The sequence below is a fragment of the Leptosomus discolor genome, chromosome 12 (genome assembly GCF_034619465.1).
Source record: "Leptosomus discolor isolate bLepDis1 chromosome 12, bLepDis1.hap2, whole genome shotgun sequence".
In the NCBI taxonomy this organism is placed as follows: Eukaryota; Metazoa; Chordata; class Aves; order Leptosomiformes; family Leptosomidae; genus Leptosomus; species Leptosomus discolor.
In genome coordinates, this window is record NC_141402.1 from 6,140,851 (window position 1) to 6,166,115 (window position 25,265).

The 25,265-nt window shown below is 45.2% G+C and overlaps 1 protein-coding gene across 1 annotated transcript in view; it reads left to right on the forward strand.

The window, feature by feature from the left end:
* Positions 1–1,801: 1,801 nt before the first annotated feature.
* Positions 1,802–25,265, forward strand: part of TUB (TUB bipartite transcription factor) — a 153,583-nt gene continuing 130,119 nt past the window's right edge. Inside the window, exon 1 of the mRNA XM_086472147.1 lies at positions 1,802–1,857. Within this exon, the coding sequence (XP_086328273.1) occupies positions 1,802–1,857 (56 nt within the window). The remainder of the gene's footprint in view (positions 1,858–25,265) is intronic.

A 25,265-nucleotide genomic window follows, 5' to 3' on the forward strand; every position in this document is an offset into this window, starting at 1 on the left:
TTTGCTGAAATCATACTCTGTATTTGGACCTTGGATGTGGAGTTTGGTTTCTGCTGTGTTCTATGGAGAGGTTGTACTTGCCATGAGCGTCAACCTGAAATCTTTACAACCCACCTGCTGCAGCGTGCCAGGACAGTTTTAATTTCTGGTGACAGTGTAAGGAAAGGAGGCTGCTGGGACAGGCAGCTCTGGGCTTACAGCTGCATTTCCTCCTGTTGCAGTATAAGCCAACAGGGTTGATGTTCTCCTGCTCAATGCTCTGGTCCGGGATAAGTGAGAAGGTGCCCGAGGTGCCAGTGAGCTATGCTTGGGTGAGTCACATGGAGAGGAGAGCCCATGCTCCAGCAGTGAACCTGTGCTCCTTTTATTGATGTGCTTTGAAGTGTTTGCTTCTGAAGGAGGCTTCGCTGGGATGCAGGGACTCATCAGGGTGATTTTCAGCTCCTCCATTGTGGAAAATGTTGGACTGAGTAATCCAACAGTCAGGTAAACGGTCAGGTTTCAGTTTGCCCATTTACAATTTTCTTAGCGTGAGCAGATGCAGGTAGGTGGAGGAGATGGACTGTGACTAACTCTGCTTTCCAGACAGTTTGTTTCATCCAGGTCACTTCAATGCAGGTTATAAATGAGATAAATGGGAATGCACTGTCTATACGTAACATCAACAACAGCGTCTGTAACAGGAGTCAGGAAAGTACCACTGTGTGGTCAAGTGGTTCAATTTGAACTACTGTCTCACAGTCTCCTCATATTGAGGTGGTCAGAAATCACTCAGCGAGCAAGCGAGGTCTGAATCCACCAGCACAGAGGTGCGGATGGGGCACCTGGGAGCAGAGCAGACCCTGCGCTGCCTGCAGCTGGCAGAGGTGAGAAATGCCCCTGCGAGAGACCCACAGCTCTTCGGCACGGGATGTGGCGCTCGGCCTCGCCGGCCCTCACCAGGGAAATGCTGGCGGGAGCCGTGAAGCATGGCCTGCCTCTCGGTCCTGCGCCCGAGGCCTGTGCTCGGCAAGGGGCTGGATGAATGCCACCCTGACGCCCCGGCTCTGGGGCAAAGTGGGGCTGGGCACAACCAGGGACTGAAAAAGGGGTATGCAAAGCGGTTTTGCTATATTCCGAGCAACGCCTGGAGAAATCCGTACTCCGCCCTGCTGGATGCAGGGGCTGCAGCGGGCGGTGCGGCCGTGGCCCCAGCAGGGAGGAGGTGATCCTGCGGGGCTGCCTGCCTGCGGCCGGCTCCCAGTGCCGCCCCTGCACGCAGGGGATGTGGTCGTTGTCTGCCTGCAAGATCACGTTGGCGAGGCCCAGGGACCCGCGACAGGGTGGGAGATGGCTGATGTCACAGCGATGGACCCGTATCTGTGGCAACCAGAGTAAATAAATAAATAAAGCGCGTGTGCTGGAGCAGGAGGCGTACAAGGCGCTGCTCCCGAGCATGGCTTTGCTGAATATCTCTTAAGCAGCTTAGCACCCTTGCTCCAGTTTATTACCTGAGCGCCTTTGTGTCTGCCAGGCGGCTGAGAGCATCCTGCTGCCGGTCCCCTTGGCGGGCACCCCGGGAGCCTCTCCCTCCCTTCACCCTCCCTCCCCGGCGAGGGCAGTGGTTTGCTCCGTGCATCCAGAGCTCCATGAGAAGCCTCTGCTCCACGGCGGTGAATTTTGGCAACACCGCGCAAGGCCGGAGGCGTCCGCCCGCATCCCCGCGGTGGGCCCGTCTCCAGGCGGGTGTTTGATTTCCAAGCCCGGCAGCCGGTGCCTGCGGGAGGCGAGCAATGCTGGAAGTGCCGTAGCCGAGCCAGAGATGGATGGTGTCGGCAGCAACAGGACCATGTCTTACAGTAGATGGAGTTACAACAGGTATCGTCTATCTTGGTTTGGTTTGTTGTTGGCTTTTTTTTTTTCTTTTTTTTTCCTTCCTGATACTGTACAACTGGCAAGCTGTTTCTATAAACTGGGATGGAGAGCCCCTTCAGGAAAGCATAAACGTTTACTGATGCTGCTTTTACAGTCTGAAAGACACTCGAGGCACCCTGGTTTCTCAGTGACTCGAGCAGCAGTGTTTGCTCTTTAGCAGGCATTTGTCTGGAAACCAGGGTGGTAGTTTCACCCTGTTGTGGCAGGACTGGGGGCTGTTCCCAGCCCGACCAGTAGAACACAAAGGTTTCCTGGGCTTTCTTCTCTGAGCAGGGCAGCTGAGATGCAGTGACTGCCTGAGCAGTTGCCTAGACTTCTGAAAGGTGCTCCCTGGTAACTACTGCTCAAAGCCAGCACCTGGGCATTTTCTACAAATATAAACTAAACCTTGGGAAGGGAAGGGACCAGGGAGCCAGGATGTGGCTAAAGGCAGTATTTTCACGCAAAAGCTGTGAGGAATGCTGTGTACAGCCCAGGTGCCACTGAGGGGGCTGGACTAGGTGTCTCACTGAGATAGCTGGAATATTCACATTGTATTTCATATCAAGATGCAACTATGCATATGTGTTTTTCCTTTTCTGGGGAGTGTAAAATTATTGTAGCACAGATTTTGCTTTTATGTGATTCATGGTTGTGACTGACAGGTTCTTTGAGCCTGGATAAAAAAAATGGTACTTTAATTTTTTTCTTTTAACTTTCTGTCTATGTAAATGTTACACCTGAAATGGAGCCATATGCTAAGCAGTATTAGCATCTCACTGAATCACTACCACAAGCCACAATAATATTCTGAAGAAATAACCTTTGGAAGTGGTTTTCAGTGCTTAAACACGTATTCAGTGTCGCCCACGCTCCCTGGGTGTGTGGGTTTATAGGGTTTACACGGTTTATATGTGCACCTAGAGAGTTTCACTCATTTTCGGTACGTTCATACTGCCTCAGCAGAAAATACTTACAGGTGCATACAGAGGTGGCAATGGGGATGGTGTCATCTTTAAAAAAAATGTGTGTGTTTATGTATATGCAAAGCTGAGTTATACAACAAGCCGTTTTTACGCATATGTTCTCCCACACAGAGGACACTTTCCGTCTGATGCCTTGTCCTCAGAAACAGCAGCATTGAGACCCTGTAGTGCTCAGGTCTGTCCCATGCAGTCTGAGTTTGCAGCAGTTTTGATATCTTAACCCTACAGTAAACAATCTAGAAATTTCACAAAAACTCCTCTCGGTTGCTTTCTCGCAGTGGTATCACCTTTTGATTTAACCTTATGTATTGCTTGTGATCTATTTCTTCGTTTTTTGGTCTTCCTTACTGTGACAGAGAAGTCACCAATTACTGTTCATTAGCTTTGCACCAGGAGGTGTGCTGCACTTGTGTGTCTACCCTGCTTAGCTTTGGTACTGCATCTGGGGAGAGAAATACAGTATTTCAGTGCCCAGGGTGGTTTTTTGGTGGCCAGTTTCCAAATTTTGAGATTTTTTTCCTAGTAAACCGAAGCTCCACGAACTGATGCCTGTGTACTATATATATTTTTCAGTGCCAGGAGGCTGAGGAGGGAATTGCTGCTTTTACTCACAGTCTTCCCTTTCTGAAAAATGGTGCAGAGTTGTTCCCGCACACTGAGCCTGTCCTCCCACACCCCTCTTGTGCCCAGGCCCACGACAGGAGAGGGAGATAACTCTTTTGTATCCAAAACCCTGGTGGATGTCGTCTGCATTTGGAGCATGTTCACTGCCCCATCTTAGATCTCACTGAGCAACGACAGAAGAAAGGTTTGGGGGAACCTTCTGCCAGGGAGAGCAGGAAACGGAGGGTGCTCATTTTGAGCATCTTTGAGCACCTGCGGTACACGTTGAAGCCCGGGGATGTGGGCTTTTGCCCGTGGGCTCTGCTGTGCTGGGCGCAGGATGACTTTCTGGCCTGCAGGCTCACACGAAGGCCTGCAGGCTGAGACACTCCCATGACTGCTGACATGACTGTTGGGGCTTGGACGGGAACATGAAGTTATTGAAAGTTTTCATGGAAGCTGTGCTCCAGCGTAGTGGGTTGTAGGAGCTTTACTAGTTGAGTTAAATAACATAATTTGCTCCTTCCTCAAGGGACGCTTGTAAGCTTGGGCAAGAAATGCTGCTGCTTGTAAAGCAGGGTTAATGATGCTTCCCTCATTTACAAGTGTCCTGTGAAACCAAGCGATAATGCTTGGGTTATTCCTCCTCACCAGTGGCCACAAAATGTCACAGCTGCTCTGAGAGTAGCTGCTCTGTAGCAGAGTGTTTCAGGCCAGGGTTCCTCCAACAGCAGCCGGCAGCAAAGGGAGTCTAACATATTTTTTTGTTGAGTAAAACCGTAATGCTTATAAGTCTTAGCTCAGTTACTCACTACAGCATAACCTGCAGAAGTCACTGTGATTCTTTTGCTTGTCCGTCACCCCCTATTTTTCTGGAGGCAGGAGTGGTTTCAGCACGTACCTGTCTGCACGGAGGTGTGGGGCAGCACCATGAATGGCCAGGTGCTGGGCGAAAGACAACAACTGCACCTCTGGATGCACACCCAGGTTTCTTCTCTTGGTGTTGGCGTCCATGGATCAGCATTGCAGTTATAGAGGGACAGGGCTGATGGAGCAGTTGCTGCCTCCAATAAATACAATTGCATCTATAATTTTTAAAAATGCTCATCATTAGTTGAATCAGATGAAGAGAATTAAATAGAGGTTTTGGCCTCTGGACTCCATAAGATGCATGATGATGGAAACCCCTGGAAAAGAAGGGAGTTGCTATATCCCTTATTAATGGCCAAACATGTGCTTTGTGGATGAAAGCACATGTGTGCAACATGCAGACATTTTTCTAGCGGGGTCTATCTGGCATTTGTTGTGTATTATCTCAGCATTTAGCCCTGTGATTAAGGTCTTTCCTTAGACTTGCTGTGCAGGACTTCTCTTTGGGAAAGACACTGCTCATTCCTGCAGGTAGTTTGTGTAGTGAAGAGCAAGTCCAAACACTTAACTGCGAAACATGAGGTGGGGGAGCCCCATGCAATGAGAAGAGACTGTTCAACAAAGGTCACCTCAGCTGCTCTCCTAACCAAAGGAAAGCTTCCCCCCACCAAACTACACCAGTGTCTATGTGAAAACGAAACAGGTACGATATGAAATGGCTCTTAATGATCATATGTGGCATTTCTACATCTGACTTGTCGGCCTTCCTAAAAGGCCAGCCTTATCAACGACACGTCTTTGCCCTCCTCCCGTTTTGGTGCTGTGATAATTTCCTCATCGCTCTGAATGTTGCCAGAAAAAAGCAGAGGATAGGCAGCAATTTAAACAAAAAGTGGGGGTATTTTGAAGGTCCTAGAAACACTTGGAACTTCTGGGGTCAGCTGGCTACCTCCTAGAGTAAGATAATGCCACTCTTTCACCCTCTGCCTTTGGTGACACACAGTTTTCTGGGTACTTACTACTCATTTCTATTCAGATTAGTTTCCTCCTGAGCAGTGCGCTAACCTGCCCTCATGCTCATGGCCCCTGGGCATGCAGAAATGCTCATCTTCCAAAGCAGAGCCAAACCTGCCCTTTTTCATGTTCTCTGTTTTCAGTGCCAGTGCAGGTTTGGGCAGCTGGGCTGCTGCCCATCAGCACTCTTGCTGCTGCCCATCAGCACTCCTCTTGCTGCTGCCCATCAGCGCTCTTGCTGCCTCCCCCCAGCTTTGTTTGGGGGCCGTGCAGTGCCTCACTCTCAAGGATGCTGCACAGGGACTAGCAGAGCATTTCCCCTTCAAGCTCTTCAGGAAGCATTCACCCATCCCAGTTCACTGATTTCAAATGTTGTCCATGTTGGCGTAAGAGCCACCATATATTACTTTCTTTGGCTTTGATGCACTCCTGTAGGAGTTCATGGTCTGTGTGCAGGGAGCTGTGCTTTTAATGGCCTCTGCTCTGTGCCATGGCTGTTCCTGGTGATACCCAACACTGATCAGGTAGGACTTGAATGCTGTGTGAAGTTGGCTTCCTCTAGGCAGCTTGCAGCTGAGCAGTTGCTGAAAACATCCAGTGTCAGGAGTGAACTGAGCAGCAGAAGATGGGGTATTCGGAAGCCTCCATGTGCTGGCAGCCTCTGGAAATGGAGGTGACAAGTGGAGGTTTTACATAGCGCTTCCCGTCATACTCTGGTGGAAATGGAATCTCAGAGAGAAGAGTCATTAACATGACAGGAAGGTGAAAATGGAGAACAGGTTTTGGCTGGTGTAAGATGAAAGAGCCATTCTCATGAGCAATTTGACCACTGAATTAAAAATCCTGCTTATGAAGGCTTGAGTGAGCTCTGATACCATGGATGTAGTTGAATCCAGGCTCTGAGAAGGTACAGTTCGGGAAAGTGTGCAGAATTCAGTCAGTCCATGGACACAGGATGCCCATTTGAAATCAAATATATGGGCAAACACTGTAGACTGGGAATCTGCAGTACATGCTTGGAAAAAACCTGTGCAAGGCAGCGGTGGGCTGCATGATTTCACAAGGTTTTTCAGGTGTTGGCGGACTATGCATAGCTCTCATGAGGAGAATCAAAACTAAATGGCTAGTCCAGAAGGATTTTCCGCAGGTGCAGTAGAAAGTTTTGCAGCAGCAGGAATGGGTAACCTGCAGATTATGCCTATGCATGAACAAAGATGTTAGTACTGCTTCTTTTAAAGAAACCAAAACAAACCCACAACAAAACGCCAGCTGTGGAGGCAGTAAAAGGCAGTTGCTTCCCTCCTTCCTCACATTTCTTCCCCTAGACGAGTGCATTCACAGTTTTTCTTCCTTATCCTCTCTGCTTCATTTCCACACTTATTTTTTATTTTTCTCCTGGAGAACTTCAGTGCAGCCATACCAGTTTCACGAATTACCACGTTGTGATTAATGTGATAAAACCTTTATCTGCTAGCATCTGGAAGTGTATTTTGAGGGACTTACTCCCAGGATGTTTTAACCGATGGAGACAGCTGAAAACTTTTTTCTATTGATCTGTATCTTTGGTCTATTCTGGATATCAGCATTGTTTGTGGCTTCCTTTTGAAGCTGCTATTTCTGTTTTGTCTTTTTTATCCTGTGTTGAAAAGCTGTGACTCTGTATTTGGGTCAAGGTGTTGGAGGGTTTCAATCTTAGATCTTGTTTTTGAAGGTTTTTTAAACTCCTCTACCTTGATCTTTTGTGGGACATACTGTCATCAATGAGTAAAGAGGGGCTGTCCTCCAAACTTCATTGAAAAGGACTTTCTTAGGGGAACTGTAATTTCTTTTTCCTTCTCTTCTTTGGAGTAGCAGCTGCGCAGTGCTGAAGCGGGTACACTTCTTACCTTCCTGGGCTTGCTGCTGCAAGCGCGGTGTGACTACGCTGAAGAGCAGCTCCTCTCTCCATTCGCAGCGCAGCCGTCTCAAGCCCTGTGTGCTGGTCCACTGTCAGGAGAGAGGCAGCACGTGGTGCCCTGAACCTCTGTTGATAGTGATTAGTAAGTCTGCTCTTAAGGGGAGGTAGCACGTTGAGGAAGCAGGTTGAGGAGGGAGCTCCCTATCCACTACCACCCTTCTCTGCTCTGCCATCTTGTGTCCTTAGGTGTTTCCTTCTGGAGTAGATACCTTCATAGCTGTAGTCATTGGAAAAAAAAAAAAAACCCACACATCTGAGGGGACAAGCAGTGGAAATTGTTCTATGGGATAAAAGGAGGGGTGGAATCAGCCAACCCTCAAGCTAAGTGAGAATAAAACATTCATGTAACAGGTAAACTTATGATGATTTATGGATCAATGTTGCACAACTAGTTTGCTGGAAATCTGTTCTTTATTTTTCTTTCATTGAAAAGTATCATAATATCAATTACCTAGGAGAACACAGAGTTTGGGAACAATGTTTTTTTCCTCGAGTCAGGACACTAGGACTGATCTGCAAGTGTGTTCATGTGCATCCTCCCGTGTTCAGGATGAATGTTTCGCGTTCATTGGTGGCACATCCTCGGGGTGTGTGAATTCTCCAGAGACTGCGTGGTGGCTTGTGACAGCCTGTCAGAGATGTGTGGGAGAGGAAACTTCAGCTCCCACTTTGCTGAAGAAGAAATTTTAAAGCTGCTTAAACAGAGGTAGCCTGAGAAAATGTTTTAAACCTACTTGGCTCACGTACAGTGTTGCAATCCTAACGAATGTAAGAATTGTGTTTGGAGCAATAAATATCACAGCCAGCAGCTCGGTAATGAGAGTTAAGGGGAAGTTTTTAAGGGGAAACCAATATTATAGATGATCTTCAGTATGTGATATATTAGTTCAGAATTCCTAGTGGGAATTTGTAAGTTTAAACTAGTTTTAAAAGGCATGTTATTAAAACTGTAAATTTTAATTTGTGAATATGTGAGGTGAGCAGTATAGTCTCTAAATATGAAGAGTGAAGGCAATAGAGCAAATTATCTCAGCATTATGTTAATAGTTATCTTTGTTTATGGTCAGAGAGTTCATTAACAAATTTTTGTGACAAGACGTCTTTTAGAAGGAGAGAAAAATAGAACAAAATATACATTATCTTTCATCAGTACATTTGTAGATCTCCATAAAAGTTCCAAGGCCTCTGTAAAGCTTCATGTTTAAAACCTGCATTCGGGGTTTCTATTGAGCCATAAAGACAACTCAAGCATTTCTTCAGGGTAGAAGGGGCAACAGGAAACAAGCATGAAGGGCGTGTGATATGCTACAAGAAATGCTGCTCAAGTATGTCTTATTAGTACTTTTCTCTTTCCTTGTTCTGTGTGAATGCCATTTGTTACCAGGTCTAAAGTACATTCTAAGTGCCTCGTCTTTGGTGCTGGGGTGCAAAATTGACCCTCTCCTCTGTGCCTGAATATGTGCACCATACAAGGAAGATCGAACATCACAGCTCTGAGCCATCAGGTACCCTGTGCTCTTGCTGCAGCTAATAGAATTAGATTATGTCTTAAAGAAAAATCAGCCACGTCTCTCATGATCTCCATGATCATAAAAAGAAAAACGTTTCTCTCTCCAACACATAATTTGTGTAAATGTCTCTACTAGCGGAAGTCTGAGAAATAATGTTCACAGCTGAAAACCAACAGAGAGGGTTTTCCCCCTTCAGAAATGAATCAGGACAGAAGAGCAACCCTGGCTATCAACACGGTGGCATGTGGTGGGTGCTGCACATGCAGCCAAGTGGTGACCAGCAGCTCACGTGGCTGTGGCAGGTTGGTGGGGTCTGGAGAATCTTGTTCATCACTGATTTTAGGGGATATTTCTGCAAGAAGAGAAAAAAAATTATTCAATTCTTTCTCTTCTTTGCAAAGGCCAAAGCTGATCTCTTTCTTTTTTTTTTTTTTTTTTCCCCCCCAAGTATGTAGGCTTCATTGGTCCACTACAACTTCATACCACTGGGCTAAAACCACAGCCTCATGCAGTCATGTTCATCAAGTTAATAAGCACCTCTCTGTTTCAATAAATACATAACCATACCTTTCTAGAGAAGGCTGAAACAGGGCTGGCAGCTGGTTTATCTTTCTAGCACCCTGAAAGCCTGTTGCCTTTGACTTTGTGCTCCTGGCTAGTGGCATGTGCAGTACTTCCAGCAGGCATGGGGCACTGCCTGTCTCAGAGATGTCCCAGCAAGTGGAGCCTGCAAGGAGGAAGGCTCACTGCTCACACAGGAAAGGGTCCCTGGTGCCCTGGCTGACCTCAGGTGCCCCAGGCCACCAAATAATGTCAATTTATACCTGTTGAGTTTTGTTTATTCTTGTGTCTGAAAAATCAGTGTATCATGAACCTTAAGGTGACCAGACTGAGTCGGTGACAGCAGTCACCTGTACTTGTAGAAGAAAAGGATGTTAGTCAACACTTGGATATATCTGAAATGCATGGACGCTGAGGTCAAGAACAGGGGAAGACTTCAACAGTTGATATGAAAACAAAGATGGTCCCAGAAGACTGCAGGTCTTTGAAGTCTAAAATGACAACAGATCAGCTCAAAATCAATTTCAAAAATATTTTTTAAATTGTAATTTGTCTCTCTCATGGACAATCAGCTAGGTAAGTTACCTTGCTGAAAAAAAAAGATTATTCCCTTGTGTTTATAAGCTTGCTGTGATGTGTGTTTGATTCCTTTTGTCCTACTGGTGCTATGTTATGTTACGGTCATGTTATTCTGACAAACTGCCGCACTGTGTCAAACATCCAGTTACTTCCTGTTTGGGTAAATCATAGAATCGTTTAGGTTGGAAAAGACCTTTAAGATCACCAAGTCCAACCACTAACCTAACACTGCCAAGTCCACCATTAAACACATGGGACATGGTTTAGTGGGGATGGTGGGGTTGGATTGACATTTCTTCTTGAAGAAAGTCCAGCCTTCCTGGACTCCTTTGCCCTTCAGGACCTCCTCCCAAGGGACTCTGTTGACCAGGCTCTTAAACAGGCCAAAGTCTGCCCTCCGGAAGTCTAAGGTGGCAGTTCTGATGACCCCTCTCCTTACTTTGAGAACTGAAAACTCATCTCGTGCTCGCTGTGCCCAAGATGGCCTCCTACCATCACATTGCCAACAAGTGTTTCTCTGTTCGCAAACAACAGGTCCAGCAGGATGCCTTCCCTAGGTGGCTCCATCACCAGCTGTGTCAGGAAGTTGTCTTCCACACACTTCGGGAACCTCCTAGACTGTTTCCTCTCTGCTGTATTGTATTTCCAGCAGACATCTGTTAAGGACTAGTGATCTTGAGACTTCTCCCAGCTGCTTATAGATTATTTCATCTGCCTCCTTGTTCTGGTTGGGTGGTCTATAACAGACTCCCACCATGATATCGGCCTTGTCCCTTCCCCTGATTCTTACCCATAGACACTCATCACAATCGTTAAGCTCTAAACAATCCAAACACTCCCTGACATAGAGGGCTACCCCACCACCTCTCCTTCCTTGCCTATCCCTTCTGAAGAGCTTATAGCCACCCATTGCTGCACTCTAGTCATGAGAGTCATCCCCTCATGCTTCTGTGATGGCAATGAAGTCATAGCTATCCTGCTGCACAATGGCTTCCAAAACAACAAGCTGCGTGCATTGATGTAGATGCACTTCAGTAGGGCTGCTGAACCTGTCCCCTTTTTGGGAGGGGAAGCCACAATTCTTGCATGACCTTTCTCAGGCACTTCCATGGTATCAAGCACGTCAATAACTCTTGAGTCTTTGCTGCTGCAAGATCTCCATTTCCTACCTTCACCGAGACGGTAGTCCAAAGGGTCTTGCTTGGACACCATCCCTCAAACATTGATGTGCCTCCCCCAGGCTTATCACTAGCAAGCCCGCTACCCTCTCTTCCCCCTTCAGGTCCAGCTCAAAGATCTTTCAATGACCCTTGCTAACTCTTGGGCTAAAATCCTTTCCCCACTTTGTGACAGGTGTCCGCCATCTGTCGCTAGCAGGCCTGCTGCTGTGTAGACCAAAATGTGATCAAAACCCCCAAAATTCTGCCTGTGACACCAGGCTCAGAGCCAGGTATTGATCTGTTGGCTCCTCCTGTTTCTTCCCTTGTCATTCCCTGCAACAGGAGGGATAGAAGAGAGCACGACTTGTGTTCCTGATCCTTAACCATGTGTCCCAGGGCCCTGAAGTCTCTCTTGATAGCCCTCAGACTTCTTATTGCAACATCATCGCTGCCTACCTGAAAAAGTCAACACTGAATAGTAATCTGAGGGCCGCACCAGGGTGGGAAGCCTCCTCTTCACATCTTTAACCTGGCCCCAGGGAGGCAGCAGACTTCCCGAAGGAGTGCGCCCGGTCTGCATGTTGGGCCTTCTGCTCGCTTCAGAAGGGAGTCTCCCATGACATGACTTGTCTTTTTTTCCGTTATCGAAGCAGTTTTGACACGTGCTGCAGGCCAGCTTAACCTCAGTGACACCTCCAAGCTAGATGACCCATTGTCTTTCTCATCATTACTCGCCTCCACTTGCGAAGCCTCATACCTATGTGCCAGTTCAAATTCCTGCACTAATTTTTGGGTCCTTAGAGGGACAAGATGTGTGGCAATAGTCTTCCAGTTGTACTTAAATGCTGTTATTCCAGAGATAGTGCCTTTCTGTTTCAGGAAGCCCAGTTTATTCTCAGATCTCTCTGTTTCATGCACCACCACCAGCATCCTCCTTCATGCTGCGCATTTTCGCTGGCTGTGAACACAAACAGCTGTATTTTGCAGGCTGGAATATTTCCTTATAGCCCCTATGGACACTGATATTAATGTTAAACTGTTGATCTGTTCATAGTTAATCGTGTGAGCTCTGCCCTTCTTCAGGTCTGGAGCTGTGTAAGGAAGCTGTCCAGAGGGACTTAGCAGGGGGTATTAATCAGATAGTAATTTCAGGAGAGGCTGGCTCCACACAGACGTTTTGCCTGTCTACAGGATGCTTGAATTTCTAATAATAAAACTGCGTTTGTACTTTATTCCCCTCTTGAACTTTTTTTTCCTGTGATACTACTGAAGTACAATTATATGGGCTTTCCCAAGATGAAGTTGCTGCTCAAAGTTACTTTATCACTCCGTTGTACTTTTTAACATTTAGATGGAACAAATAAAGTGCCCTGCTTTTTAATCTAACTTGGCTAGCTTTAGGAAGAAGTATTGAAACTTAGCCCTCATAACAGGATCTAATAGTTTTGAACCAGTTTTTAGAATGAAATTGTCTGGATTGTGAAATGGTAAATTCAGACCTAAACAGAATTTTTCTTAGGAAGGTACAGATAAATTTGAAGGAGGAAATAAAGAGAGGGGCCAGCAGTGAAACTGGTAGTTGTTCATTATTAAACAGCTGCTTTGTCTCACTGTAGAGCAGGTGAGTTGATTTTTATGTACAGGTGAATCGCTGTTGGCTACCAGGGGTGATGTGTGTTGACAGTGGATTTAATTGGTTTTAATTAGATTGGTCTAAAGGAAGCTCAGAAGAGCTAACTTGCTCAATGCAGGTTTCTGAAAACAAAGCCTTCTAAAAAATGAACAGTTTATAGTGAATGGGTGAATAATAGGTAAATATTGAGGGGGAACAGGGAAGCAATGGGACTGGAGCTGGGCTCCAACATACCGTGTTAATAGAAGCTTTTAAGGTGTTTGCAGTAACTCTCCTTGCATGACATACTGTGCTTCAAACAGGCCTAAAATCCAGACGCTGATAGGTAAGTGTCACCTTCTCTTGGAAGTTGCGATTTTGCCTTGGACGCTGAAGGCGGCTGTGGTTTGATTCCCAGGTGTGTTCTCTGGAGTGCACAGACACACTGCAACGTCTTTCCAATAAGTGTATCCTCCACACCACCACCACCAACTAAAATTTCGCTCCTTTCACCCTGAGTGTGCACCATATGAACTTCTTTTCCTCTTTGGCATGCTTTATTTTTCTCTCTTTCCTAGCAATCCCTTGAATGCATTTAATCAGTAGGGATTTTGAAATTCAGTTTGGGTCACTTGCACAAGAAGTGTAGGAGCCAGTCTGGGCTATGAACCCAGGTTGAGGCCAAAGCCCATTTAAGTCCCTCCTTACAACCCTTCTGTTCTTCTACTAATCACGGTAAGAGGATTACCTTGAGGAGCACGGGATGTTGAATGAGTACAGTCAAAGATGCTCATATCAGACTCTGGGCTATTTTCATTCATCGTTTTGCAAATATAAAATAATTCCCGAAGCAATGGGCGGACTGAGATCCGAGGCCATTTACTCGTGCTTGTAATACGTGTACATATAGCAAGAAAAGGAACTTTGGACTGAAAAACAAAGATTGGCCTTAAATCAGAGCTGAGAGTTAATGTTCCAGACTTGTTAAAAGCCAGAGCCTTTGCTCCTGCCATCCACTTGTATTTGGAAGGAGTTGTACCACACAGACATTATTTGCTTTCTTTTATGAAAAATAATGAGCGAACATACAATATTACACTGCTTTTGTGAAGGTGCACTTCTTCCATCAGCTCCTGGTGCAGCTGGGCTGCTCTTTGCAAGGGAGCTGAGGCTAAGCCACAGTTATTTCTGTTCATAATTTTTGGAGCTCCTAGAGTTGAGCTTCAGTCTGACTACAGGGATTATTAAATACATCACCTTAAATATGGTATCATTAAGTACAAATACACTGCCTTTTACTTGGAAGCTGGGAGGGAAGGCAGTGGTATTTTTCTGATGCTCACTGTGTCCCCTGGGCATCAGTTCTTGGCCACCAATAAGGCAAAGGGAAACACCGGCCTTGGTGTGTGCAGCCTCTCTCGTGCTCCTGAGCAAGTGAAATCAAAATTTGTCCAACAGGCATCCTCCTAGGCAGGCTGGGACTGCAGGCGTCCCGAACGAACATGTCTGTGCCTGGGCGGGCAATTGCAGCTCAAACATGGTGACCAAACTGTTTTGTTCCCTGTAGTGTCTTTACCATATGTTATGTACATCTGATTCATTCACTGGAAAATCTGTGTGGACTAGAAGGTTCGTTTAAAATGTAATGAGGTTAGAAAGCCTGCAAAAGCAGACACATTTATTTTTCTTATCTGTTGGCCAGGCTCTTCTGTTGCCTTGGTTGTGCTGTTGATCTGCTAACATAATCCAATGAGATACTGAATTAAGAGTCAAACATAAGGATGCTGTATGTGTGGGAGACAAGTTGTATCTGTCCCTGTCTCAGTACACAAAAATGCAGTTGTTTAGGTAAGTGCTCACTGTTGATTAACAAATACGGTGCTCTGCTGTGTTTTCTCTGCTCCTCCTGTGTGAAGTGTTCCCACCCAGCCTGGAGGAGCTGTGCCGTGGGAACAGCCCCGGATCGTGGGTGCAGGGTGATGCCGAGTGCTGTTGCTGCTGTGATAAACCTGCTTGTTAGAAGAAGCTGTGCGTTCATCGTTGACTTAGCTTGGTTTTTGGCATTGACAATTATCTTTCTGCTAAAAATCTCTCTCTGCTTTCACTTTGGCCCCATTAAACTGTGGGGTTGTCTGCACGATTTGAAATACGTGCCCAAGTCTCTTTTCTGTGGATCTTGGGAATCTTGCAGAGAACAACATTGCAAAGAGTATTAGTTTGCATCTTATCATAGAACCATTTAGGTTGGAAAAGACCTTTAAGATCAGTTACCTTCCTGGCTGGATGGTTGGTCCAGACTCTGTCACAAAGAGCAGCTGCTAGTATTTTTATGTATTTATGAGTCCTATGTACTGAGCAGCATAAAAGTGCTTGTGCCTCCAGTAGCAGCATGATGCTCCAGTAGTGGCATGAGGGTCTGAGTGTGTTTGTAGGCCTGTGGCTTCTTTGCCATATGATTGCTCTTTTTCTACAGCTGTAAACATCTGATTTACCTTTTTGATGTCATCTCAGTCATGGTGCAGCTCAACACAAATTCTGAATTCTGTGTACACTAACTGAAATAACGTATGTCAGTGTTGAAAATACAGAGAATCAATTTTTTTTTGCGAAGTCTTTTCACCACTCTTGTGTAGGTAGTTAGAAAGTCAGGGTAGGTGACTGATAAGAATAGGCAAGGAGAGAGGGAGTGATAAAACAGATTATTCGTCAGAGAACAATACTATAGCCCTTTAATGAGCCTTTTCTGAAGTATCTAAGATTGAGACTTTTAATATGGTGCAGAAATTATGCAAAAAGTTCTCTAATGTTACTTGGATTCTGTCCACGTGTACCGTCAGTTTTTTCCATGCGTAAGTTACAAGAGGTCTGTAAGTTATAACTTATGCGCTATTATAGCTCACACGCTGTCAAATTTTTCTGTGCATAAGTTACAGCAGGTCTATAAGTTATAACTTCTTTTTTTGTTTGTGACATCTGAAAACCCATCCGGACGCAATGAACTATCCAAATATGTATTCAGATCCCACTGAGTGTGATACAGTGAGACTGTTTTAAATTCTTGTTAGACCATCTTAAATTTCACCTTTGCCTGAACGTTATGCACAAAGGCAGCCTCACTGCCTGGCTTTGCCAGAAGAAGCGAGAAGAGCAAAGGTACCAGGGGAACATTTCACTGTAGCAGTACTGATTTGTTTAAATTTGAGTTCAGCTTTGTTTTAGATACAGCCTTGTGGGCTGACATTTAACTGCAGCTTCATGCTCTCCATCCTGGCCCCAGATGGGCTTATGGGTATTCTGATCCATGGATTTAAAGAGAAAAATAACCTCATAATATAAGGCACAGAACATTTCCGAGGAAGCAGGAAGTGTTATCCAGTAAGTTTTAGGGAATTTGGTTGCTGAAGTCAACTAGGCACTCTCAGTCTTTTGCTTGCCCAGGCATACGAGGGATATTTCTTATCAGATGTCAGAAGACAAGAAGTCTCTAGAATTAGATGTTTACAGTGAAGTTCACTCTGCGGCACTCCCTGAGAGCTGCTGGCATGCTCTGTGCTGCCTCTGCCATCTTGTCTGTCCTGTAACTGTGAACTTTACCTTTCTTTCAATGCTTTTCAGACACCGTCTGGGTATCGTAGGAGACTTTCAGAGCCAATAGATGAGCCTTTTTTAGCCAAAACTATATTCTCATCTCTCAGTCTGGAAAGGTGTTGGTGCAGGAAATACCCTTTTAAAAATGAAGATTAGGAAGATGATTTGTCTTCTCCCATCTCTTTTAAGTCCTCTCCTTTGTATTCCTTTTTTCTGCCACTTCATTGTCTTGCGTTTTCTTTCCAGTTTTACTGCAGTCACATCCCTGGTGATGAACCACCATAAAAAAAAGATCAGGTATTACTTTTGTTACATCTTAGCAGTGGATGAAGCTAGAGAAATCAAGGGTAAATCTTCATAGCTGTTCACTTGGTCTGGCTCTTGCCTGAGCTGTCACATGGAGGATTCAATTGCCTTCTGAATTAAATTGTGCTGTCTTATCGGCCTATTACCTGACAGTTGGCCAGAGCAATATGAGCTGTTATTTTGAGATAGTAATCATGTTCTGAAACAGTATTACCTTGTGGTGGTTGTGCAGCGAGCACAGCTTTGCAGTGCTGAAAGCCTTGCATGTGTAATGGTAGGGTTGCAGCCAGGCATCTCTGTAATAGGGGAGATTTACATCACGACTGACCTTTTTTTCATTTGTTTGGTTGGGGTTTTGTTTGGGGGTTTTTTGTTGTTGTTTGTTTTTGTTTTGGTGTTTTGTTTTGTTTTTGTTTTATTTAATTAGAAATATTTCTTGATTTGTTAGTAACAAAAAATAATCCTTTTATTTAAAAATATTTTAAAACACCAGGCAAGACTTTTGTTTAAAAGGGCAAATCCCTGTGCCAGCAGCCCAGCTCCACAGGCAGCAGTAACTGAAAACTCTCAGTGAGGCCTCAGGGGCTCAGAGAGTGCCAGGAGCTGCTCTGGGTGAGCAGCACGAAGCACCTACCCAGGTGGCAGAGTGCACGGGAGGGAGGACCCCTTGATGGCTCTCCAAAATACCCAACACTGGGAACTGTTGGAAATAGCTTAGGCTTTAAGTTTACTTAAAACTTAAAACTGTCAGGCTTTATTTTTTAAGTTTAATCTGAAATAATATGATTTCTTAGTGGCAAGTAGCTGACAACATGATGCTGATGGCATGCGATGGTGCTGAGGGTCTGCGCAGCTTCTCCCAGGAAGGCCTGCTTTCGGTGGAAATGCCTCTTAGGTCTTGGCCCTACTCTTTGCTGCCATCTTACGTTGCATGTGCTGTTGCCCCAGGAGAAGCTCCTTTTTAAATGAACTCTTTTGCAGAAGAGAGAGGACACTGTGCAGGCTGGCACTTGTTCTTTGCAATACTATTCCTTGAACAGTTCCCCTGTTCCCAGGGCACGCGGTCTCTGTCGATACAGAAGGGTTTAGTCTCAGACTGAAGAAGTGTCAGCTGTAAGGTATACGAAAGATTAGTTTGTTTCCTCTTTTTGTTGTTGTTTCTTTTAACCACACCATCTAAACTAGAGCACAAGCAGGAAAAGGCACCATCAAATAGTGACTGCCACGCGAACGCAAGTGGCAGTGTAGATGCTGCCAGCAAAGCCGTCTCCTGAGCACCTGGCTCCAGAAGGTGGAACAGGCTCAGCGTGTTCCAAATTTCCTCTTGCCCTTGTGGGCAGAGCTGCAAACTGCTCTCTGCTCTCAAGCACTGTCCTCTGCTGTGAAACCTGTCTGGATGGGAGTGCTGACTGCGTCCCGAGCGCTTATTTTGGAGGAAATACAAAGGAAAGACCAGTTCCTCATTTAGGAAACTGGGTGGGGAGAGGTGTTGATGGCATTTGCCTGCTTTTCCACTCCCCTGCTCTCAAAATACCTGTTACCAAAGGGTAGTGGGAATGAGGGACCCTCCTCCCAAACACACAACCGAATCCTGACTGTGTATTCCGCTGAGGTAAGCTTAGGTAGCTCCCCTGCCTCAAACCCTGCATGTGCGTTCTCTTTTTTTCCCTCTACTTGCCGATATATATCATATTAACCTGCCTTGCTAGGTGTTGCAAGGCATAATTCCTGCACATTTTTTGATTAAATCAATTTCAAAGCAGTATTTAATGGAATAAATACACCTTATCCCTACTTGCTGACTTAGGATACTCATCAGAAACACTACTCTCATCTGGAAATTAGATCTTATCCCCTGGAATTTCCATAATGAAAAATACAGTCCATGTCTTCAGCGGCCCCACGGACTAAAAGGCAGGCAGGCCAGCTCTTCAGCACGTGTCATGGCCATTGCTGAAACTGCTCAGCACTCTTTGTAGCAGAGTTGCCTGGAAAGTTTGGAAATATGTCTATAGAAAATGGACTACCCTTTACTCTCCAGCTGTTGTGAAGCTTTGGGGAAGCCAGTCCTGGGCAGTTTTCCTGCATGTTTCCCCCTGTTTTAGGCCTATTTTATGAGCAAGCCCCCGAGCAGCTGTTTGGTTGCCAAGAATAAGTGTTATCAAGAAGTGTTACTCCAGAACGCTCACAGCACTGAATGCCTGTGGCAAAAAATAGCTTTATGTAGATTGCACGAGGTACTGAGAGGAAGCTGAATTCCCTGAGGCTCTTGTAGGAGGGGGAAAAAAAAAGGCTTTTTTGTCCAACTATGTCATACTCGTGCAGTTATGCCAAAGCGCAATGGTGTGCTGCTCCTGCTTTTCAGAGGCCTCTAGGTAAATAGCTTTTCTCTAGGAACAAGATATCTAAAAGATATAGTGATTTGTGACATAGCAGGCTTTCCCCTCTCCCTGCAGGTCAAGCCTTCATGAAAGAGCAAGGAAGCTACTAACATGGGGCTGGGATTTCTTCCAGAGAGTTGCCAGATCGAGAAACTTTTTTTTTTTTTTTTCTTGCTCTGTGCATTTTTTCCCTTAATAGAAACTGTCATCTGTAATTGAGACTATCACATCGAAATGTGAGAACAGTGCAGAAGTGTATGTAATTTAACTAATTCTGAGCCTGCTCATCCCCCTTGCTAAAACAGACAACACTTTCAGTAATCCTATCCAGTCCTTCCCAGCCAGCTGTGTTTTGCTATAAAAACAAGAGTGTAGAGACTGGGTTGCCTCCTTCAGCCTGGGCTACGTCTGTTGTCCTTGGTGGTGATGGAGGTGCACCATGCCAGGCCAGTGACGGTGCAGGGAGCTGATGCTCCATCTTCATGCGGCACAGTGGCCTCAGCACAAACTTTGTGGTTTTTAAAATGTCGCATAGCATGGGGTTTGCGACCAGTGAAGTGGGCATGGGATTTGGATAAGCAGTTTGATATGCCTGTTGCTGTAGGTAACTGAATCTGATTTGGCTGACTTTGATGTTGGTAAAATGCCGTTCATTTCCTGCACCATGCACAAAAGAACAGGACAGATAAAATAGCTGAACCAACAATTTTTTGTGGGCTTATTAGCACTCAGGCATTTATGACGCAGCAGGTTTTTCTTTATAAGCCCTGCAGAAGGTGCAGATTTTACAAAGAACCATTCCCTTGGCCAAGGTTTCAGTGTATTTTAGGTTGCAAAGAAGCGGTCCTCTAACTCCAGTTCTGCACTGGCTGCATAATAGTCATTTGTTACTAAGGAAGAGGTTGGAGATAACTCGCATACATGTATCTTGAAATACCTTGTAATTTTTTAAATAAAAAAGGCAGAAATCTTGGGGCAGATAGAAGGAGCACAGGTTTGTCTTCAAGGCTTGATGACATTAAAAAAAACGCTTGCCTTAGCTGTCACAGAATAAAGGAGATACTTCTGAAATATTTTTTTCTCTCTCGTATGTTGAATGTGAAATGGCTCCTGTTATTAGCAGTTATCTTTTGTTGTATATATGTCTCTCAACTCACCAAGACCTCTTTGCCAGATATACATGATAATGCCTTGATTGCTGTTTAAAAAGCAAACTGACGAGATGCTCGTTACTTTACTGTCACTAATTAAACAATTACTTCACCTGGGAGATACGTTGCTTATTTTCTCTGAGTTGATTTTTCAGATGAGTTGAATTTAAACTCAGGTCACTTGAACTCACTTTTTTAACCCTGGTTGAGTCAACAAGTTTGCAAGTATTGGCCTTTTTTTTACAGAACAAATTTTCAATCTTGTCCTGATTAAGCTGCAATTTAAGCAGAGCATCAGTCTGCTAAACAAATCCAAGGATGTTTTTCAAATGATAACCCTGGCATACTGTGAGTGATCTTAGTTGACCAGTCTCCGGAATCCTTGATACAAAATGCCCATTTAGAAAAAATGATAAGTGATCAGGAAATCTAGCATCTTAGAAGGGTAGGGAATTAGTAACATTTTAGCTGAATGCTGAAGAACTCCCAACGTGTTTAGAGAAGTGCTGAAATTCCTTGGCCTCCTTAAAACACTGCATGCAGCTTTTCATTCCTGTGTCATTCTAGGTCCTCTAATCAAGAAAACATAAGCCTGATATTTGCACACACAGGCTAGGAAAAAGAAATATAAAAATAGTCACAGGTCTCTGTGAAGAGTTGAAAGCGTAAAGGTTTCTCTGACTTGTGGCATGCAGGAGGAGTGATGTGACTGATGCCTGTGGCTCCTGAGGCTGGTTAGTAAGAGATCTTGTTGTAGCTGGTTCTTATACTCCACTGGGCATCAAAATATTAACTAGAAAATGATTGTATAAGAAACCGCCAATTCCTTGTAAGTAGGCATCTGGTTTTCTGAGCCACTCAAGTTACATGACATTGGGCAGAAATCTTGCTTTTGAGCACAAATCACTGTTTCTGAAGCAGAACACCCCAATCCCCCAGGCTGTCCCCAGGTGCCAGGAGTGCCTGAGGCACACAGGGAGGAGGACAAGTCCCACTGCCAGAAGCAAAGCTGTGGCCACACCGAGCTGGCCTGAGGCGCAGAGGCGCAAAGAGACTTGGAGGGGTATGTTTTTATTATGAAACATTTATTTGCATTATGCAGTTGTTTTGCAATATTGGCAAAGGTTAGCAGAGAAAGTGAAGCAGCGTGATTAGCATTTTCAGAGCTGGGCTTGCCAGATGCCTGGGATTCAAGCATTTGGTTTAAATTGCCGTCTGGACCATTGGAAATCCAGGGAAGGCTGCCTCATAGCAATGGCTTGTGTACAGGCAGCGGACACTGCCTCACTGCCACGCTGGAAATGTCACATCTGGCCCCTGTCCATACTAGCAAGGGAACATTTCTGAAGTATATCCTTACAGACCTGGCAAGAGCCAGATACTCCCAGCAATGCTGGGCTTTCATACTTTGACCCTATTGAATAAATGAAGGGTAATAGGGCGATCAGAAATCATACAATTGAAGTCATATAATTCCAGGCAGAGAGGGACCTGGGAGTGTTGATTGACAGGAGGCTGAACATGAGCCAGCGGTGTGCTCAGGTGGGCAAGAAGGCCAACAGCATCCTGGCCTGTATCAGGAATAGTGCTGTCAGCAGGAGCAGGGAGGTGATCGTTCCCCTATACTTGGCTTTGGTGAGGCCGCACCTCGAGTACTGTGTCCAGTTTTGGGCCCCTCTCTACAAGAAGGACACTGGGGTGCTGGAGAGGGTACAGAGGTGGGCTGCCAAGCTAGTAGGGGATTTGGAGCATGTCTCGTATGAGGAACGGCTGAGGGATCTGGGGCTGTTTAGCCTGGAGAAGAGAAGGCTGAGGGAAGACCGCTACAATTATCTGAAAGGAGGTTGTAGTGAGGTGGGGGTCGGTCTCTTCTCCCTAGTAACAAGCGATAGAACAAGGGGAAATAGCCTTAAGCTGCACCAGGGGAGGTTCAGGCTGGATATGAGGAAGAATTTCTTTGCTGAAAGGGTTGTCATGCACTGGAACAGGCTGCCCAGCGAGGTGGTGGAGTCACCATCCATGGAGGGATTTAAGAGACTGGTAGATATTGTACCCAGGAACATGGTTTAGTGGCGTTGATAGAGCCAGGACAAAGGTTGGACTCGATGATCTTGAAGGTCTCTTCCAACCGAAACAGTTCTGTGATTCTATATGTGTGCTTTGCTCAGATGGTGTGGTTGGAGACTGACATTTGCAAGCATCATTTTAGGTTGAAGAGTGAATGGTTGAGCCCTGGCAGCCCTGCTGGTTCTTGTGATGGACTTTGGAGTAACCAAAAGTGACTTAAATAGGACTCTGACACCCACATAATGATAAGCGATAAGAAAAATTGTGGCAAGTAAAGTTGGTCTAGAATGTGACAATTTTCCCTAACTCCATAGCAAAATGTTTCACAAAGCAGCCTCTTGCTCACGTTAAAAATAGAGACTTACCAGAAGTTTCAATGAGTTTGTGCAGTCCCTGATCAAATGAGAAAATTTCAATCCAAATTCTGCATTACAGCAGAATAGGATCTACATGAAAGTATAAAATATCTATCTATAGACTTGTCTTTAGGCCACTTTTAAGCAGGGGCATGGGGGAACATAGCAGAACTTGTCAGGAAGTTTGGGAGAGAACAAAATGAAACAAAAGCCTTAGCCCTAACCCCCACCCAAATCCCACATCCTTAAGCCAGTGAAAACACACTTTAAAATGTGGACCCCTGCCTTTAATTCTGTGACGTAAGTGATGAGGTATCATCTCTTGAAGTCTTTGCAGTGAACTTGGTGCTGGGGGTTAGACAGCCAGGCGCATCTGGCGGATGGGACACTGCTTTGGGAAAACGACTGTAGGGTTGGATGAAATGGTTATAGAAATAAGGGAGCCTGGCATAACCTGGACAGGCACAGCAATATAACTGAAACAAATCTGAGTAAGACGCTGCAACCAAGCCTGCAGGTGCTGACAGGGAGCAGTTTTGGATCTTGAAGCTGGAAAAGTTTTTCTGATGTCTGTTAGTTTGGGAAGAGAAAACCAAACTCAGCTATAATTCTCTGCTTCCTTAATCAACTTCTCAGAGAGGTGAGATGAGAACGTGCAGCATGGTGAGCACAGGTCAGGGACCCAAAGATTCTGATTTGTGCTATGTGATTTCTTTACTGGTTGAGAGACTTGGTCAAGTAGAATAAGTGGGTATTTTATTCAATTATGATTGTATTGTTTGAAACACATTGGGAAAATTAATAATTGATATTTCATAAGACTGGCTAAATTTGGAGAAAAAAGTTCAAATATTTTCAAAGGCCTATAAAGTAGTTTAAATAACAGATGACAACACATTACTGTGATTTCCCCTTCCTCCACCACCCTTGCCCAACTCCATAACACGTTTCGGGAATGTATTGATTTTTGTAAAGTGCAAATATTCTAAAAAAAACCACGAAGAAAGAAATATTTAAAATTGTAAATCAGACAAGTGCCTTGCTGTAGGCCAACAAGAAATGGAGAGCAAATTCTTCATGAAACAACACAATGAACTTCCTCCCACGTTACATCAGTGATATCACCCAAAAAGATGGTGACAGTGTAAACAAAAGATGCTGTGTACAAACCATTGAAGGGCTGTACATAGCCATGTTATGTGGATACATATTAAGCTGAGAGAGGATTGTTTCCCTTGCCAAAAAATTCAAAAAATTTTTCTTTCCTTATGTGGAGTAATTGTACTCAGGTTTTTTGATGTGAAGTGTGAACTGTGCAAAGTATCTGTCTTTGGCTTAGCAAACAGATACCCCAGTGGAAGCTTTTATCTTTTTAACTTGCAGGTTTTTTTGGGGGTGGCCTTCCATGTCTGACAGCTGTTTCTGCTGCACCACGGTGCTTTTCAGCACGTCCCAGGTATGGCCAGAGATGGTTGCCCTGACAATTCTTTGGTGATGAATCAGACCCGTTGTCTAGGCAACTGCCTTCAGCTCTAACTGGAAAACGATGAGTTAAGACCAAAGCCTTAAAACTGCGAGGCCTCCAAGGGTGGTCTTATCACCCTTAAGGCTCTTCTACACCTTAACCTTTACAGGCATGTGCTGTAAAGACACAGTCCGAGGCCATAAGGGGGAATATGGCCCCAACAAGAAATGACAGAGAGCTGATGCCTCCTCCCCAGTGCAGGGATGGGGGAGGGTCTGATGCCTGGGCGCCCACTCCAGATCCTCAGGGGAGGATGCAGCAGGTGGAGTGGGAGCACTGAGTGCCCTCCCGTGCCCTGCAGATGTCTGGCATCTCACTAAAAGATGCAAAATGTCAAACTCTGTCCCTACTGTTAAAATTTCTGTGCTGGGCAGAGCAACCTTTTATAAGGTCCAGCACAAGCAGTGCTCGGTAACTTGATGGGGGGAGACTGTCTAGGAACAGCTGTGCCTGGCTGATGGTGGTGCTGCTGCCTACTTTTGAGGATTGCCAGCATGTTCCTCAAAAAGAAAACAAAGAAAATGCTGTTCCTAGCTTTTCAATGTAGACACAGGCAGTGCCCTCCTTACGTGCAGTGCTTTATGGCAGGTTCCAGTCCCAATCTTGGGGCTGTCCTGGTGCAAGGGAAGATGACAGAGGACATAAATAGATTTCCTTCTTGTTCTTTGATACATGGATCTTCAAAAAGACTAGCTGCTTCTAACATAGTGGTGGCAAAGTTGCTCATTCAGCGTTACGTGAAATCAGCTCTGACGTGAGAGCCTCATTGCACACGCATTTTAGTGCGCAGCTGGGCAGCTGCTAAATAGCATGAACCAGGAGTAATGGATGTGGAAACTTTACAGGGAGTGTGTCTGTGATCTTTGATGATTCTGGTTGGCTTTAAGCTATGTACCAATGTTGTGAACTGACAAAGTAATAATTTCAAGAATTTATGTACCTAAGTGATGAAAAACATTACTTACCTCTCCTGAATCTACAGCTATGGGGAGGGTGTCTTTTTCTAGACCTGTGCTTTACCTGTGAGGATGCAACTGTGGGGACTGCAGGTCGTCTGTACTGGGGAATTTAGGGGATGATGGTGTACAACAGAGGTGCTGGGGCAGAGAAGACAGGTGAAGCCAGTGGGCTAAGGAATGAAATAC